At 37.9% G+C, this 20,211-nt stretch overlaps 1 protein-coding gene across 1 annotated transcript in view; it reads left to right on the forward strand.

Moving 5' to 3' along the window:
- The window catches only part of kmt2e (lysine (K)-specific methyltransferase 2E), a 43,785-nt gene that overhangs the window by 15,827 nt on the left and 7,747 nt on the right, over nucleotides 1-20,211 (forward strand). The window contains 13 exon segments of the mRNA XM_051107267.1: nucleotides 6,210-6,321; nucleotides 6,414-6,673; nucleotides 9,284-9,423; nucleotides 9,914-10,092; nucleotides 10,884-10,922; nucleotides 11,030-11,230; nucleotides 12,431-12,561; nucleotides 12,893-13,120; nucleotides 13,263-13,515; nucleotides 14,485-14,583; nucleotides 18,273-18,452; nucleotides 19,470-19,796; nucleotides 19,874-20,173. Coding sequence (XP_050963224.1) covers nucleotides 6,210-6,321; nucleotides 6,414-6,673; nucleotides 9,284-9,423; nucleotides 9,914-10,092; nucleotides 10,884-10,922; nucleotides 11,030-11,230; nucleotides 12,431-12,561; nucleotides 12,893-13,120; nucleotides 13,263-13,515; nucleotides 14,485-14,583; nucleotides 18,273-18,452; nucleotides 19,470-19,796; nucleotides 19,874-20,173 — 2,449 coding nt within the window.

Here is a 20,211-nt window from a genome sequence, read left to right on the forward strand (position 1 = left end):
CACAGCAAATTTTCAGCATCTTTACTTCAGTATTCAGTGTCACATGATCCTTCAGAAGTCATTCTCTTATGCTGATTATTATCAGTGTTGAAACAAAAAAAAACAGCATTTATTTAAAATAGTATTTTTCTAACAATTTAACACATCCTAGCTGGAATTTATTATTATTTTTTAATTTATATATATATATATATATATATATAAATGAACAAAAAAGGGTTTAAGCATAAAAACAGTAAGTGTAATAATGCTTTAAATTGTTGTTGTTGTTCCAAAGATTTTTAGAAATTTTTCTGCTTAATTTAATTGCATTTTGGTTTTGGTTTTTCAGAGCAAAAAAATAAACATCATACATTTTTTACCTAATTTACAGAAGAAACAGACTAAAATGTCATTCAGTGTAAATCTTGTCAAGCATATTTACAACATAAATCAATTTATGGCACACTGAATTTATGACAGATGAATTACTTTCACCCCAAATACTAATTTTTAAAAACTGCCAATATCCTAGTTTTTTTGTCAGTAAGAATTTTTTACTCATTTAAAACACAGTAAAATTTAATATGCTCCCTTATTCTTTTATATATTTTAATATGTACAAGTCAGATTAAGCATGTTGTTTGAATTTTTACATAAATATTGTATTACACTGAATGACAATGTAACATTATTTCAATCAAAATTTTATTATTTATTATATTTTATAAATTTTATTTTGCTTATGTTTTCCTAAAATGTACTGACATCAAACTTTTGATTGGTTGTGTATACAAAGGATTTCTATTTTTGATAAATGCTGATATTTTTGGCTTTTTATTTATCGAAGTATCCTGAAAAATATAAATTCCACAAAAAATATTGACACAATAATTGTTTCCAACATTGATTATACATCAGCATACTAGAACGATTTATGAAGGATCATGCGATCCTGTAGACTGGAGTAATGATGCTGAAAATTCAGCTTTGCTTCACAGAAATAAATTACATTTTAAAATCTAATCACATAGAAAACAGTTATTTTTAGTTGCAATAATATTTCACAAATTTGCAGGGTTTTTTTTTTTTAGTTAAAGCCTTGAGGAGCGTAACAAACCTTAATTTCTTAAAGATTAACATCTTACTGATCCCAAACTTTTAAACGGCAGTGTATAGCTTTGTGTAAGGGGAAAAAAATGCTAAAAAGGTCATGAAAATGTTTGCACGGGAAAATATATATGGAAAAAAACCCCCAAAAGGTTGACTCAATAACACATTTAAATTAATTTGGTGCACTGTCCCTTTAAGAAAATGCTGAACTGCATTAAAAATGAGTTGTTTTCTTTGTAGTTTTGTGTTTGTAGCATCAGTAAGCACATATTAATCAAATTCGTCCTACATCCTGTTAGTTTCAATGCAGGAAACGCAGCTGTTAAACGTCTAATAGATGTGACATCACGTGCCGTACGGCAGACCCCTCCCCTCTGCAGCATGCGCTTGAATGAACGCAGTGTGTTTCTCTTTAAATGCGTTGCCTCGTCACTTTGTGTTGCCATGGTGCTCTCCCCTGCACTGCGCAGGGCCTGTTGTCATGGGGACCGGTTGAGTGACAGCTGGGCCCTGGAGCTTTACCCCGCTTAAGAAGCCGTGCTGCCGCGTAGCTTTACGTCCGTCTGGGTTTAGGGCGTCCTTACGCCTGTCTGCATACGCAGATTTATTCCACAAGGCTCTAACGAGCTTTCATAAAAAGACCTCTACCTGACACGCCGCTTATAGAAAATAAATGTTACGCTGTTTATCTCCGGGTGGTCTACGCGTCGGCAGATCTCGTTCGAGCGTCACATATCTACGTGGCTTTTTGCTTGTTCCTGACATTACTCCTCAGTCAGGGTCAGCCCACCCCGGGCCTGCGGCAGAGGTTGTCATGGTTACCAGGCATTGTGCATCACCATGATGTCAACACACAGTCCGTTAAAATGCCATTGGACCTGAAACGGCTGCTGTAATCCCTCTAAACCTCATCTAGCCTTAGATGGACAAAGTCTGGTGTGATTTGAGTGGTTTATGCTAACATGACACACATGTATCCTGTGTGTGCTGTTGCTCTGTCGCCCCAGTCTCTTTCAACAGGTGTGTGTATGTGTGTGAATTGTCTATTCCATATTAAGCCGTGTCTGGAGTGGTGGGCTATGATTAGCACATGCATACCCCTTTCGTTTAATTGGAGCTTCAATTACAGCACCACACAGTCTGTCCTCTGTCTTTCCCGTCTCTCATGTGTTTTCTCTGATTGGTCAGTTTTGTTATTTTAATAGGTTTTTTTGGCGCAGCGTGCAACAATGTGGTGTGCTGCGAAGATATTTCCATATTAAGAGTGTTGTATTATTATAGATGTTGTTTAATTATGGCATTCAACTCTTTGCTGTTTAATGGCAAACATTTTTAATGGTATAAAAATATATCAGATTAACAATTCCAATTCCACTTAACAATTATGGTTATTTTAACAAATCTGAAGCACCACACTCATCAACTCATGGCCACGCATTAATTTGCCATATTTATATCTTTTTATATTTGTATGTAAATGCAAGAAAATATCACCACCGTGGAATTATAAGGTTGTAGATGGAGGTTTTGTTTTCTAAATACAAAATTCCCAAAATGTATGAACTTTATATATGTTGCCACTGAATAAGAATATGTGAATAAATCAATTTTGGCAAAAATGTCAGATAGAACCTTATAATTCCAAGATCATGATGCACTACCGGTCAAAAGTTTTTGAACAGTAAGATTTTTAATGTTTTTGAAGTCTCTTGCGCTCACCAAGCCTGCATTTATTTGATTTAAAGTACAGCAAAACAGTAAAAATGTTAAATGTTTTTACTATTTAAAATAACTGCTTTATATTTGAATATATTTTATAATGTCATTTATTTCTAAAATTTTACTCCAGTCACATGGTCCCTTAGAAATCATTATAATATTCTGATCAGCTGCTCAAAAACATTTATTATTATGTTGAAAACAGCTGAGCAGAATTTTTTCAGGTTTCTTTGAATGGAAAGTTTAAAATAACAGCATTTATCTGAGAAAGAAATCTTTTGTAACATTATAAACATCTTTATCATCACTTTTGATCAATTTAAAGCATTCTTGCTTAACATCTATCATTTCTATAAAAAAAAAAAAAAAAAAAAAAAAAAAACCGACTCCAAGCCTTTGAATGTGTAAGCGTGTAATGTTACAAAAGCTTTTTATTTCAGATTAATGCTGATCTTTCTATTAATGAAAGAATCATGAGAAAATGTACTTTAAATGTACTTTAAAACAGCATATTGTCAGCATATTAGAATGATTTCCGAAGGATCATGTGACACTGAAGACTGGAGTAATGATGCTGAAAATTTAGTTTTGATCACAGGAATAAATTACGTTTTAAATGTATTCAAATAGAAAGCAATAATTTTAAATAGTAAAAATCGTCCACAATATTACGACTTTGCTGTGTTTTGGAATAAAAATATGCAGACTTGGTGAGCAGAAAAGACTTCTTTAAAAACACTCAAAATCTTACTGACTGGTAGTGTATACTGAAACGTTATATATTGTGTCAGTGCTAATAGACTCGTGGGCAGTGCGTCGACATGTAGCTCCGTTGTGAGTTTAACTATAAGTTTTGCCTGACTTAATGGCCATAATGAAAGTGACAATGGATAATTTACCTCAGATTTTGAAAACAAATGAAAGGAAAATAGAACTGGCTAAACTGTGAACAACCTGTGAGTGTATTCCATGACAAAGATTTGATCAGTCACTGAGTGTGTGTTTTGAATAATGTTGAATAATTTCTATTCATTAGAATAAATAACCAACTGTTGCAAGTATGAGACAGAAGTAGGCTTGTGGTGGGAGCCCACCCACTTGCTCCCTTATTTGGCTGTGATTTGTGAATGATTTTGTCGTGTCTTGTAGAATTGTCATTTTTGGTGTGGACATGAAATCTTATCACACTGAGACTGATTTAGACCGAGTAGAATAGTTCACCCAAAAATTACAATTTGGTCATTAATTACTCACGCTCATGTCGTTTCAAACCCGTTAGAACTTTGTTCATCTTCAGAAGACAAATTAAGATATTTCTAATGAAATCTGAGAGCTTTCTGACCTGCAGCGCATCGAAAATTCAAATTACTGAATAAAGTAGTTATTTTGGTTGTCTTCGTGCACAAAAAGTATAAATTTAAAGCTGAACTACTAATGTCACATGGGCTGTTTTAACAATGTCCTTACTACCTTTCTGGGCCTTGAACTTGTTGGTTGCGTTTCTGTCTATTTAGGGTCAGAAAGCTCTCAGATTTCATAAAAATATTCTAATTTGTGTTACGAAGATGAACAAAGGTCTTACGGGTTTGGAACGACATGAGGGTGTGTAATTAATGACAGAATTTTCATTTTTGGGTAAACTGTCTCTTTAAAGGTGAATTGTGTAATTTCTGCAGTGATTTATCACCAAACTAAATTTTGAGAACTTACTTTTCAAACAGTTGGTTTGTTAGCACTTTCAAGTTTAAGGTTAAGTTCACATTGGACATTGTTTAGCTTGATGCATGCAAATGTTTGAGAAACATTAACAGTACTGACTGTCATAATTATGTGGTCAAAATAATGTTGCATTGTAATGCTGCGTTTATGAGTAATCCATTTATTTTCAATCTGTCAAACCTTCCTCTCTGCATTCGCACCTACTCAAACACCTTCTATCTGTCTCCTTTTGACTCGCTGCATGTCCTCCTCCTAACCCTGCTGAGAGAGGTGACTGCTGACTGTTTTTTTTAGTAAAGACGCTATAGTTTATTGTCATCGATGCACAGGAAATCCCCGGCTTGTCACCTGTCCCGCTCTGATAATCTTATCGCTAAAACCACACCGCAACGTAAAAGCATCAATAAAACCTGCTAATCATTTATCGCCTGCCTGGTAGGGCCATTTCTTCGTAAGAGCTCTTGTTCTCATTTGCCTTGTGTGTGTGTGTGTGTGTGTGTGTGTGTGTGTACACACCCGCACACACTCGCTCAGTCTCTCCAGGGTCCGCCCCTCAGCAGTTCACACACTTTCACTTTGACAGTTGGGCTGCAAAGCGCCAACTGAATCAGGAAGTGTGCGCGTGAGGTAGGGACAGAGACAGCACGAGGTAAATGTGACGAGAAGGCCAGCAGGTACAGTTTCTCTTCGCTTGCACTAAGACCCGATTAGGAGGAAAGTGGGAATACTACAAAAACAGGAAACGAATACGAAGCGATTTGCGCTGCTAGTGCCGTTTACGCTGCAGATGCCTGGATTCATGATAGGTAGGTTTGTTTTGTTCAGTTTTTTTTGAGCACTACAGTGTGTTTTGAATTATATATGTGGTTGTTTTTGTCTCGTCTTGCACGTTGAAAACAGCACATGCTTTCTTCGTATGCTGAAGTGTCGTAATATGCAAATGAGCCCGTAACTGTTGTTTATGTGAGTGCATTGGTGTCAGGTTAAGCGTGTAATCTGTTTCTATACTGGCATCAGTGTGGCTGCGTGACCTTGACACAGTTCTTGTGTGAAAAAATTACTGGATATGTGATTATAAATCTGTCTGGAATGGTCCAGCTTCTCTACATGTCCTTTCTGCCAATAAAACTTGGCATTATGGGTTCTTTTGCAGCCAATTTTATCCACAAAACACTCCTGCCGTTTCTGGTTTTACTCCTAAGCTTCTTCCATTCATTTCATTCGTTCTAATAACACGTGAAAGCGAAGGCCTTTCATTCAGCGTGTTTGTTTGGTCCAGATAGGGTTTGGGGTTGTGACAGACTTCATTGTGAGATTACAGAGAAGTGTGATCCTGTTATTTCACTTTCTACAAGCTGCGTCCCGCCAGCTGAGGGCATGACAGGACACACACACACACGCGTGCAGATAGCAGGTCACTACTGAGGTCTGTCGTGTTTTGTGTCATGCTAAAATATGCAATCACCGGTGCCAGCCACAACCGTTGATTCGCTGAATAAACTTCTCCTTGCAGCCCAGCCAGCTTAATCTTCGATCTTCCTTTCCCTTTTGTTTCATTGTAGTCAAACCTGTTTTTTTTTTTTTTTTTTTGTATACTTAAAAAACACGCCTTGTCAGACTTGTTCCTCATTCTGCCCTCTCTCTTTTTTTTTTCCTGTGCGTTTGTGTATATGGAGCAGACCAGAATCTGTGGAGGCGAGCTCTGTGGTAGTTGAGAAGTCCAGCTACCCTCACCAGATTTACAGCAGCAGCTCCCACCACTCTCACGGCTACATCGGTCTGCCTTACGCCGTGAGTATCGTCCCCCAGCCAGACACACCTTCTTGACCTGCTTATCTATTCTCTGTTATGTTCATGATTTCAATCCACGAATTTCCTCGCAGGACCACAATTATGGGGCGCGACCCCCACCCACCCCGCCGGCGTCCCCGCCTCCCTCGGTGCTGATCCGGCCGGGAGAGAGTTTGTTTGTGTCCGGAGGCCGGCCAGGCGAGAACTTGTTCGTGCCGGGCGGACAGGACGAGGCGTCGCGTGGCACCACGCTCAGCACCTCGGAAGACGGCAGCTACGGTGCTGACATCACACGCTGCATTTGCGGCTTTACCCATGACGATGGCTACATGATCTGCTGCGACAAGTGCAGGTGAGAACGCACTCGCTAATGCAAATTTGACTTGTTCGAACTATGTCTGCATGTGTAATTACAGCAGTCGTGTCTGCGTTCTAAAACCTGCCGAGTTGCATATCTGCCTTAAGCTGTTTAAAATGCTTTATAGATATGGAGTTTACTAGTTCTTGAAGCGAGGCCTGGTATAAAGAATCATTAATAGGAGTACAACCAATGGGTTATAGACAGGGTGAGAAATTAGGAGGGAAAAGAGGCCACAGAGAGTGATAAGTGTCACAGGTGTTTTGAATGTAGAAAACAATTTCTGGGTAGTAGAGACCTGTGAATTTTCTAAAAAGGCAAAGATGCCCCAGATAAATTATTTGGTTCAGAGTAAAAACGTCCTTGTATTTAACTTTTTTTTGATTTTTTTATTATTATTATTTGTTTACCTTTTTTAAAAATGAGAAAGGATTCATTCAAAGTGATTGTAAAGATATTTATAATGTTACACAGGATTTATCATTTTAAATAAGTGCTGATATTTGTAACATTTTTGGGGAAAATGCTTCACTGTTTTCACCAAAATATTAAGAAATGTTTTTTAAGAGCCAAATCAGCATTGTTAGAATCATTTCTGAAGGATCATGTGACTGGAGCAGTGATGCTGAAAATTCAGCTTTGCATTACAGGAATAAATTACATTTTAAAATGGGTATTTTAAATTGTAATAGTATTTCACAATATTAAAGTTTTACTGTATTTTTGATACAGGGTATGAGCATAAATCTTCTTTCGACAGCGGTTTAAAAATCGTACCAGTCCCAAACATTTGAACAGTAGTGTGTGTACTATTGAAATATTTAATTTTTGCCAAATATTATTTATGAAGTAATATTTTGTTTTCTAGATAGTTTTGAGCTTTGCAATCCCTGTAAACATTGTGACCAGCACTTATTTTAAATGCATTTCTGGAAAGTTTATAGTGTTTTAATATTTTGTACATAATTTACAGCATGGCTAATAGTTTGTTCTGAATCATTATTATTATTATTATTATTATTATTATTATTATTAGCATTTTATGTACACTACCAGTCAAAAGCTTTTGAACAGAATGGTTTTAAATGTATTTTTTGTTGTTGTTGTTTTTCTCTTCTGCTCACCAAGCCTGCATTTATTTGATTCAAAATACAGCAAAACCAACCTGTAAATATTTTTAGTATTTAAAATAACTATTTTCGATTTGAATATATTTTAAAATGTAATTTATTGCTGTGGTTTCGAATCTGAATTTTTAGCATCAGTACTCCAGTCATATGATTCTTCAGAAATCAAAACTTTTTTTTAATACAAATAATAATAACCTGCCCAACTCAATCTGAACAGTGCTTAGCCATCTTCAAGAATCGGCTAAAAACACATCTCTTCCTTCTTTATTTGACCCTTTAACTCTAGCAATCTTTACTCTAATTCTGTTCTTTATTTAAAAAAACTTGCCCATTTGGACTTACTCAATACTCATTTACTTACTACTTGTTTTTTAAAAAAACAAAACAAAACAACAACTAACATTAGCTTCTCTGTTCTTCTTGTGTTCCATCTATTATTTTTTTCTTTGTTTATTATAGAATTAACAAAAAGCAAAACTAGAAGACCTCTAACACTAGCTTGCTTTTTCTTTTTAATTTGATCTGTTTTCTTTTTATTTATTATATAATTTTTTTTTAAAAACTTGCTACGTGTACTGAATTAGCGTCTTAAAAGCGTCTGCTAAATGTCTAAATGTAATGTAATAATTATTATTAGGTTGAAAACAGCTGAGTAGAATTTAAAACCATCCAGAATTTAAACCATCCTTGCTAGATAAAAGTATTAATTTCTGTAATTTCTTACCCCAAGAAAAGCTGACTTAAAGCTTTTGGATACTATAGTGTATAATGTTACAAAATCTTTGGTTTTGATCTTTGGATATTTCTATTCATCAAAGAATCCTGGCAGAAAATATGTACTAAACTGTTTTAAATATTGATAATAATAATAAAATGTTTCTTGAAAAACAAATCAGCATATTAGATTGATTCTGAAGGATCATGTAACACTAAAGACTGGTGTAATGATGCTTTGAAATCATAGGAATAAATTACATTTTAAAATATAATCAAATAAAAAGTAATTATTTTAAATAGTAAAAATATTTCAAAGTTGTACTGTCTTTGCTGTACTTTGGATCAAATAAATGCAAGCTTGGTGAGGAGAAGAGACTTATTAAAAAAAAAACATAAATATCTTGGAAACTGGTCGTGTAATTGGTTGGGAGGCTGTGTGTTTTTACAAATAATTTTTTTACACATTACCGTTAATATAGTTTTAGTTATTTTGGTTGTAGCTTTACTCTGTTTAAATACTACAGAATGTTTTACCCAGCATTCTTTGTTTATGAGACTAGTGATGACAAGACATGTAACAGTGCTGGGAATTCAGAGTGTAGATGAAAACTTACTGTTGATAAAGGTTCAGACAGTTGATTGAGTGTTTGAATAGTAGGATCTGTCAGTCGCTTTGATCACAGTCAAGTAATACCAAAGAATTAAAGTGGTATGTTCAAGCCGTTTCTCCTCATTCGTAACTGTCTTTGTGTATCAGTGTGTGGCAGCACATAGACTGCATGGGGATCGACCGGCAGCACATTCCCGAGACCTACCTGTGTGAACGCTGTCAGCCACGCACCCTGGACCGAGAGCACGCCATCCTACTACAAACCAGGAAGAGGGAGAACATGTCTGGTGAGTTTTTTTCATGCACACACACAAACAAACACACCTATAGACATGTTCAACCTCTCCCACAGAAACAATGCCACTACTGCTTTTTCCCACAGTTGACCTGCAGATAAGCATCTTAACAGTCTGAAGAGTTTACACTACACAGGACCATATGAGCTTTTGTATAACTTGAAATGTATATCTGACCCTCCCGAAATCTATCCTGCCAATTCTATAAGAAGCTCTCCATGTAGTGAGGTCAATAATTGCTAGAGATTTCCTTAGATTGAAGATATCTGAGGTCTCTGCCTGGAGTGCCACCTGCTGGAGATGCATGAGCTTTACAGCTGCAGCTTGATTCAATGTCACTTCGAGTGCAGTTCGAGGACAGTAGTGTCTGCAAACTGCAGCTACTTTATATGTATGCTAGAGGGTTAAATATCAGTTGTACTGTGATGGTTTAGGTGTTAAATTCAATGTACGAGCTCATGTACTGTGTGTTTTGTTGCAGACGGGGACACCAGTGCTACGGAAAGTGGGGATGAGGTTCCACTAGAGTTGTACACAGCGTTTCAGCACACCCCCACCAGCATCACACTCACAACAGCACGTCTCGGCAACAAACAAGCTGACAAGAAACGAAAGAAGAGTGGAGAAAAGGAGCCCCCGGCTACAGCCAGGGCCAAGAAGGTCTGAATCACACAACAAACACTTTTAGTGTGAACATAAACATGACTTCAAAATTGAGTTTTTGTGGAAGCTGTGATTGTTTTGTTTTTCTCAGAAGATTTTGTGTAGAGAGTCCATTAGTTCTTGAGTAATGTGTACTTGAGTAAAAAAATTAAAGGGATAGTTCACCCAAAAATGAAAATTACCCCATGATTTTCTCAACCTCAAGACATCCTAGATGTATATGACTTTCTTCTTTCAGACAAATGCAGTCGGAGTTATTTTAAAAAATGTTCTGGCTCTTCCAAACTTTATAACAGCAGTGAAAGGGTGTTGAGATTTTGAAGGCCTTTATTTAACCCAGAGTCATGTGGATTACTTTTTTTTACATGATGGATGGATGCACTTTATTGGATTTCAAAATCTTAACACCCATTCACTGCCATTATAAAGCATGAAAGAGCCAAGAATTTTTTTTTAATTTGACTGTAATTGTATTCGTTTGAAAGAAGAAAGTCAGATACACCTAGGATGAGTAAATCATGGGGTAATTTTTTTTATATTTGGGTGAACTATCAGTTTAATATCTTTAATATAAATAATCTTACTGACCCAAACTGTAGTGTATAATGGCCACTTTACACTACAGTCAATTCCCAAATTATAAAATAAAGTATAGTCCTGTGGGTTTTTTTTTTTTCTTTGGTCCTTGTCTATTAAAATATCATTTATAAATCTCATTTTATTTAATCAAAATCAACTTCGCCTGCTTTGAAACACGTCTGATTTCTGCTTCTTTTTGTTTTTTTCAGTCATTCCGTGAAGGCTCTAGAAAATCGTCTAGAGTAAAGGTGGGTGCTCTGGAGCTATCCAAATTTACCCCTTAAATAACTATTCAAACGTGTGTTATGCATGCTTACGCTGCTCGTTTTCCATCTTGTGCATCTTGTGTCCTCAGGGCTCAGCTCCCGAGTGTGAGCCGACAGATCCTCCCTCTCTTTGGGAGAATAAGATGAAGTCGTGGATGGAGCGCTATGAGGAAGCCAGCAGTAACCAATACAGTGAAGAAGTGCGGATACTGCTACGAGTAAAAGAAGCCAGAGATGGCAAAACGCTGGCCTACAATACACACACCGCAGCCTTCAAACCACCTGTAGAGGTATTAAATACTCACCTATACAAATTCCACCACAGTATTGGTCTGCGTTTCTAGTTGGGCTGAAACTCTTTTATGCTGGTTTTTATTGCATTTGCTATACTTGTATTTTTAAATATTTTTTGCCATGAAAATAGTCTAAGATGCTGACATGGCATTACATAAAAATTGGGCTGCAACGATTTCTTGATTCTATTCGAGTGTTCAATTTTTGATTGCATTTGCAAGCGTCAAGTAATTGACAAAGTACCGGAAGTGGCGCATTCACATATTAAACCCATTTAAAGATCTTCATAAAGCATAATGCTATTAAGAATTCACAAATGCTACGATTCAGTTAAATAGATATATTTATATATATATATATATATAATATATGTGCTTTAATTATTTACATGCGTGTAGGTTACGTACGTGATCAGAGCAGCTCCGAGCAGCTCTGTTCACAGTAAACGCTGCTAAAAAACTGTTTGGAGGGTCTCAAACTCCTTGTGAGTTTCGTTTTTTTCATTACGTTCATCTAGGAACGTAATGAGTGCAGTTTCATCAGATTTGTAAGGTAAATCAATTTTAAACCTACGCCAGCACAGGAGACTACATCATAATCTTTCTCAATATGCTAACTGTTCATTGCAATTCCAAAATGAAAGTTTAAACCCTCACTCTGAGTTTACTGGTTTTGATGTCCACATATTCAAGAAGTTACAGTGGCCATAGCTTTTCTATCATAAAGAAATGGCCAAATATTAAAGATTAAGTGAACATTTGAATTAAATGTTGTTGAGTCAAACATTAAACATGGATTAGATTGTGCAGTAAAGTGTAAAAATGATCATCAGGCCATTGGCACCCTCTGCAGTCCTTTGATATAATGCGTAATGTACATTAGCTGTTGTTTATAATACATTACGTAACAGTTTTGTTCAATAAAACCATATTATTACTTGCTTTTACTTTTTTTACTTTATTTAAACTAATGATTCTTGCCTCATTGCCACTATATATATATATATATATATATATATTTCAAGTCATTTTACATGCTATTGTTTACTTATAAATAATAATAATTATCCGATTACTTGATTAATCATCAGAATAATCGACAGATTACTCCATTACCAAAGTAATCATTAGTGACAGCCCTAGTTTCTAGTGTGCTGTGGCATGTACAACATGTTCATCATGACTTTTTCTTTCCAGAGTCACGTACAGAAGAACAAACGCATTCTTAAAGCTGTTCGGGATTTGGCTGCCGATTCGCTCATAATCGAGTACAGGGGGAAGGTCATGCTACGACAGCAATTTGAAGCGAATGGTTACTTCTTTAAAAGGTACTTACAATGACACTTTGTGCTTTGAACATTAATTTTTAGTGCAGTCAAATCGATTAATCGCGACTGATCACATCCAAAATAAGTAAATGTGTATATATTTAAGAAATGCTCACATGTATATATATATGATTTATATTAGATTTAAATATATATGATACATATATTCTTATGTGTATACGTTTGCGTGTGTATTTATATATACATGTATAATGTACACACATATATGTAAACAAAAAACTTTTGTATGCCATTCATCGCGATTAATCGATTTGACAGCACTGTTCATTTTGCTCAAGCAGTTTTATTTATATTGTTATTTTATTCGCAGGCCGTACCCTTTTGTATTGTTCTACTCTAAGTTTGACGGTTTAGAAATGTGCGTGGACGCACGGAGCTTCGGCAACGAGGCCCGATTCATTCGTCGCTCGTGCACCCCCAACGCTGAGGTGCGGCACGTAATCGAAGACGGCATGCTGCATTTATACATTTACTCTCTGAGGTCCATCTCTAAGGGGAGCGAAATCACCATTGGCTTTGATTATGACTACGGCAGCTGGTAAGAACACGCACTTGGGCTGAGTATCTCTGATTATTACCTGATATAATGACTCGTCTGTTTGAAATGTTTGATTCTGATTGGTTTAGAATTGACTGTTCACGCTTCTCAACCACTTTTCTCTTCTCGTCTTGTTTGATAGTAAATATAAGGTGGACTGTGCGTGTGTGAAAGGCAATCAGGAATGCCCTGTGCTTAAGCATAACTTGGAACCCACGGAGAATCTGGGTTCTAGCACACGACGGCGCGGCCGCAAGGACAAAGAACCGTCGCGGGACGAGAGCGGACAGAACCAGAACCTCACGATGGACTGTGACGGGCCCAAGGCGAAATCGCTCAATGACGCCAAACAGAGAAAACTCTCTCCTCTACGGCTCTCCATATCTAACAATCAGGTATGATAAACACACGCAGTGCTGTTAGTGATACCAGTCTCATACTTAAAGGGAGAGTTCATCCAAAAACTGAAAAAACCTGGAAGACCTTCATTCGTCTTCGGAACACAAATTAAGATGTCTGATGAAATCTGAGAGCTGAATAAAGTAGTTATTTTTGTTTTCTTTGCACATAGTATTGCTGTCTATTTAGGGTCAGAAAGCTCTCGGATTTCATCAGAAATATCTTAAATTGTGTTTTGAAGATGAACGGTCTTACGGGTTTGCAAAGACATGAGGGTGAGTAATCAATGACATAATTTTCTTTTTTGGGAAGCTATTCTCATCTTATCTCAAAAACTGAAAACACACCCGTCTTCATAAATGAAAGACTATTAAAATAGTAAGAGAAAATCTAGCTTTTTTAAAATATTCGGGGTTGCCTGGGTTGGCTGAGAGTCTGGGTAAGGAGGTCCCTTCATCTACAAAGGTCAAAAAATCCCTTTGTTTGCATGTAAATATTATCCATGTTTATTAATCTGTGCATGATTCTTTCTCCGTTGGATATTTTCAGTCATTCTAATGATCTGTTTACTCATCCACATCTCCTTCCTGGCCCTAATTACAGTGTCTAATCACCAGAAAACATATTTCCGCATTATTTTTTCGCTTATACGTTCAGTGGTGGTGGGTGGCAGAGTATTAAATCCTGCTTGTTTGGCACGCTGGGAAAGTAACTCCCCGCTATCCCGGTGCCATATATATATCAGGACATCCCAGGAAGTGTTGTGAGCAAATCTGGCACAGAGGGAAATCCACTCAATCGGCATTGATGCACAGATTCTCAAAAGTACAATCTGGTCTGCCTGACCCAAGATCTCGGCCACACTTTGGGCCTGAATCGCCATTCCCGCACTTTCTCTCCCTCTCTAATGCTCCTCTCCTGGTCTGTAGCCAGGCGATGATAAAGGCCCTCTCCCCCTCTTGCAGGATCCTGAGTTAATAGAGGATCTAGAAGAGAAAACCTCCGTTAGCAATGAAGTAGAGATGGAGTCAGAGGAGCAGATTGCAGAAAGGAGGAGGAAGATGGTAAGTGCGTCCAGGGGAAAAACGACCACTGTGGCAAATCACGGTCGCCATGGAAACGCTACTGCCCCCCACCCCCCCTGTCTTTTTTTTTCCCCTCCTCGTTCTGCCTCCCGGTGTGTGTGGTGATTTGGGCAGCTCCCAGAATGCTCCACCATTCCTTTCTTCCCCCTCCACCTCCCCCTCTAAACCTCCCGCTAGTTTCGCTGCTGCCGCCACCGCTTCTCTGTTCCTGTCGCTGTGTAGTTTAACCTCCTGAAGGGTAGCGCGAGGGCACTCATCCTTGTTGCTTTGTCTTTCTTTTTCATACTTCATCTTTTATGGAGCTCTTTGGTTCTCCATGATGAAATGTCAAGAACTGGACTGTGTGTTTCATCTGCAGTCATTTCTCTCCTCTGTCATGACTAAATGTCAAGACCATGTTAGAAGTGAGAGATCATGCTTGAATGGAAGAACCTACTATAGCACTACACAGTGTTTTAATTTACATGTTAATTAACGTGCAACCCAATGTAGTGGTTTTTTACTATATATTTCATCATCTGTCTGAAAGCTATTTTCATTCTGAAGCACATTCATGTCCAATCAGGCATCTATTCAACACCGCTTCCTACCAAAACTCAACCATCCTGAACAAAAACCGGCTGCTTTTTGTATTCAGAATATGTTAGGATGTAAATTACAGAGTCAGACTCTTGACTAATTAAAAAAAGGTCACGTAAAGTTGCAAGGGTCCTCACATAGAATTGTTTTAATTTTTAACCTTGCTGTTAGAGAGTATAGTAACTCTCTCACTTAACATGTACATGTTTTATGTGAATGTTTTGGTGTGGCCATTACTGTGTGTGGTGCTTTTTCTGTTTGCTTGACATGAATGGTTAAAGACGGATGGAAAACTGTGTGAAAAACGCTCTGAACCCGTTGCACTTTCAAAACTTTCCTTTACAAACATTGTGAAGTTGGCAGCGACTGCTGGAATGTTTAGGGGAAAAAAAAACTCACAACCAATCCTGAAATGCCTTACCATTAACAATACAGAAAAAAATAAATACAGCTATAAACAATGTGGTTTTATCTGTATAAATTAATAGCGAGGGATCAGACTGTGGAGCATTATTAGTGGAAATTCCCCAAGCTTTCCCCTCGTTTTTCTCTGTGGCAACAGGACAAACAGGCAATTCAAAGACAGTTTTGATTTCCTGTAAATCTTATTTGAGTTTTCTAATACCCCTTTTCCACCATAATGGTACTGGTGCTTAGTCTGGGGATTTGAGAAGTTCCCCGGGAACTAGCACCAGTTTCATTGTCTTTAGCCGAACAGTACAGTACAGTACTACAATACTTACAAAACACTCACAAACAAGTCTCTTTGTTTACCGGTTTGTGTTTATTATTGCTTACTTTGTAGTTTTTGACACAAAAAAAAAATCTTGAAAATCTTGTAATTATCCCAAACAACTAAAAAAAATTCTGAAATAATTATCGAAATGCTTTCATTTGTAAATTGTGGTGGGAGATGTGACCAAATCCACGGTAACAATATTTTCCAACGTTTTTGTTTTAAATAAACTCTTGATGATATCAAAATTTTGATGCCATAGAAATTTCATAATTCTTGTCACCAGTAGCTAGGTTTCCATTCCGAAGATGTGAATTTAACTTGTGCGCAGAACTGTAAAGTCACGTAAAACATTTGCGAATAAAGCACCGTTTCCATCCGAGTCAGAGAGAACAAATTCGTCACTTTCTGATAAACTGGCACTAAATATCACTAAGAAAAGTGGAAGAAATCACTGAATATAATATTTTTCATATCATTTGTGGCTCAGAGCAAGGAGACAAACATAATAAACTGACTTCTTTTGATGCACATAGTGGATTTTATTTGGTAAATGTGTTTCCATCGTAGTTTGTGCACTTTCTTTTTCTTTTTTTTAAATCGGCTAAAAACTTTATCCTACTCAGTTTTGGCGTTTCCATCCAGTGTTTTTTTTTTTTTTTTGCGATATTCCAAAACGTGCATAAAAATAGGTGGATGGAAACATAGCTAGTATCAGTATCACAAGAAAATAATACAAGCCTAAAAAAATAATAATTCCCTGAAGACAAGTGAACAGTCAGCAATTAAGTAATAAACTAATTACAAGTAAAAGGACCAAAAAAAAACCTGCAGTAGAACAAATAAATAAGGAACTTTCTCTCTTTTGTTGCTTGATTAACATGAATGACAGACAGCAGGAATATTAGACTGCTATCACTTTAAGAGCTGCCGGATCCAGTATACTGTTACACGTGTTTTTGGTTACACTTTATTTTAAGGTGTCCTTGTTAATGTGTAATTATACATTTAAGTCTTGAGTAACATTAGTTAACTACATGGATTTACTAAATGGTATGGGTTAAGATTAGGGTTACTTGCATGTAATTATGCATAATTTGTTATTATAATAGTACGTACATGTAAAGTGTGTAACAAGAATACCTTAAAATAAAGCGTTAACGTTTTTTCTTTCTCAGCTGTTTGCTTAACTTAAGACCTCAATAACTGTTTGAGGATACTTACAAAGACGGGCATTTGCAACACATACAACCATGTGGATTTAACTGTTTAAGGCTTATAAAGTGACAAAAATGAATGGTTTCAATAGTCCTGCGCTCTATAAACACCATCTTCACTTGCTCACGTGCTCAGAAACAGACAACGTGCGCATATAACAAAGTGAGTTGACTTTCACTGCTGTTTGCATTTCAATGGCTTAAAATCATGTTTTTAAACTGCAGTGCTTTAAAACACAGTGGTCATAAAAACGTGTAACCGTGATAAAGACAGTAGTCCAAAATCTATACCTGTTAATCGTGTCTACCAGTATATCGCCCACCCTATTTGTAACTAAAAGTATTTCAGATGGATGGGGAAAGTTAGCTTGAACAGCTGTAGTTAAGAGCGTTATGTAGAAGTTATCTTGCCCCCTTGTTTTAGAGATCGGAGCATATCAAGACCAGTTATGTCAATTATTCACACCGTATGCCCATACTGAAGCTCTGAACCCCAACCACACCACCCATACAGTAAGGACTAGGCTGATACGTATGAGTGTGTGCATGGGGGTGTGAGCGAGCTGGAGGCCTTTGTGTGTTTGAACCCTGATGGCTGTCTCTTTCGGCACCATTCAGGGCAGCCTGGCAGAGGAGTCCCATCGTCACGGCGCAGGGGCTTCCTGCTGCAGAGCTCTGAGAAACAAGGAGGTAAACCTACCCCTTCATATCCTGAACGACCCCCAACCCAACCCACCCCCCTTGCCTGTTACTGTACAGGAGAAACCCACACACTAACCCCACTGTCCTGTGCTCACTGACCCCATGCTGAGACTGAAGTCCAGGCATGCAACCCTCAGTCGCTCAACATGGCCCACCTCAAGACACCCTAGTGTGGTATTTGTTCTTTTTGGTAGGACAAGCGAGAGTACAGATACTCTCACCCACTCGTACATGCTGCCTCTCACACCTTGGGGGTGTCTTATGTTTCCTCTTGCCTAGAAGAGAAGTGTCCCATTTCTCTCTTTTCCCGCCTTTGCTGCTGGCTATGGCCTGCTGATTGCGCTAAGTAGCTAGCTGGGTTCCCAACTGTCAGTCAGAAAATAGACTCAACGTTTCTCTGTTGTCTTCTTTCCTTCTGTCTATCATTCATGTAGACACGTGAAGAGAGGAAGATGGAGGCCATTCTGCAAGCATTTGCTCGTATGGAGAAAAGAGAAAAGCGGAGGGAGCAAGCGTTAGAAAGGATCGGCACCAAAGGAGAAGTTGGTGGACGCAGCGAAATCAAGGAAGAGCCTCCTGCTACACCTGAGGCCGAATCTCCTGCCACTATACAGGTGCGTAACCTTCAGTAATGTACAGTTGAAGTCAAAAGTTTAAACACACCTTGCTGAATCTGCAAAATGTTGAAATTATTTTACCAAAATAAGAGGGATCATTCAAAATGCATGTTATTTTTTTTAATTAATACTGACCTGAATAAGATATTTCACATAAAAGACGTTTAAATATAGTAATATAAATAGTTGAATTTATAAAAATGACCTTGTTCAAAAGTTTACATACACTTGTTTCTTAATACTGTGTTGTCACCTGAATGATCCACAGCTGTTTTTTTAGTGATTAGTTGTTCACGAGTCCCTTGTTTTTCCTGCACAGTTAAACTGCCCGATGTTCAGAAAAGTCCTTCAGGTCCCACAGATTATTTGGTTTTTCAGCGTTTTTGTGTATTTGAACCCTTTCCAACAATGTATGTATGATTTTGAGATCCATCTTTTACACTGAGGACAACTGAGGGTTCATACGCTCACTGATGCTCCAGAAGGGAAAATGATGCATAAAGGGCCGATGGTTTTAGGATCAGGGTAAATTTAACTTATTTTGTCTTCTGGGAATCATGTAAGTATCTTCTGTAGCCTCTGAAGGGCAGTACTAAATGAAAAAAAATATGATCTTTAGGCAAAATAAGAAAAATGTACACATCTTCATTCTGTTCAAAAGTTTTCACCCCCAGCTCTTAATGCATCATTTTTTTCCTTCTGAAGCATCAGTGAGCATTTGAACCTTCTGTAATAGTTGAATATGAGTCCTCAATGTGAAAAGATGGATCTCAAAATCATACAGTCATTGTTGGAAAGGGTTCCTACACACAAAAATGCTGAAAAACCAAAGAATTTGTGGGACCTGAAAGATTTTTCTCAAGAACTGCAGGCAGTTTAACTGTTCAGAACAAGCAAGGGACTCACACACAGTATTAAGAATTGAGAAATATTAATTTTAACTTTAAATAAAATGTGAACCGTTAATGTTATATGCAAATAAGATATATTTTGTTCATTGTTTGGACCTGTTAGCCCATGCTAGAGGTGGTGAAGGAGGAGCCTTGTCTGAAGCCAGCAAAAGTGAGCCGTAACAAGCAGAGGAAAAGCTTCTCTCGGAACCGCACACACATCGGCCAACAAAGGCGGCGAGCGCGAACGGTCAGCGCCTGCTCCGACTTGCCACCCAGCTCTCCTGGTGACACTTTAGAGCCCTTAACAACAGAGACTCATGATGGAGAGACACCTTCTGCCCCCGAGGCTGACGCTCCGCCATCACACCCCCCTGACACCAGCCCACCCCACAGCGGCTCACCCGCCCCAACTTGCCGCAGTGGACAGAAGTACCCCAAAACTAAAAAGGTACAATTCTTAACACAAAGCTTCCATAAAATGCAGTTTGTTGTGCATTTTTCAACATGCATACTCTTTCCCAACAGCACTTAGTGAGCGAGTGGATGGGTGTGGATAAACAGGAACGGGGAGCTTCGCGAACTCCGGAGCCGCCTCCTGAGAGGCCGTTGCGGATCAGTAGTGATCCTGAGGTCTTGGCCACACAGTTGAACTCTTTACCGGGCATGGCCTGCAGTTCACACGTCTACAGCACGCCCAAACACTACGTCCGCTTCTCCTCTCCTTTTCTGGCCAATCGTAGCCCTAGCACTCTGGGAGTGCCCACAGGGCGGCGGCGCTCGAGAGAAATGCCTGAAACACCAACTACCACTGGTTCCTGCAAGAAGGTAAAATTGCTGCATTATTTAGAAATTGTCTAGTAGCT

This window comes from Labeo rohita, chromosome 4 (genome assembly GCF_022985175.1).
Source record: "Labeo rohita strain BAU-BD-2019 chromosome 4, IGBB_LRoh.1.0, whole genome shotgun sequence".
Taxonomy (NCBI): domain Eukaryota; kingdom Metazoa; phylum Chordata; class Actinopteri; order Cypriniformes; family Cyprinidae; genus Labeo; species Labeo rohita.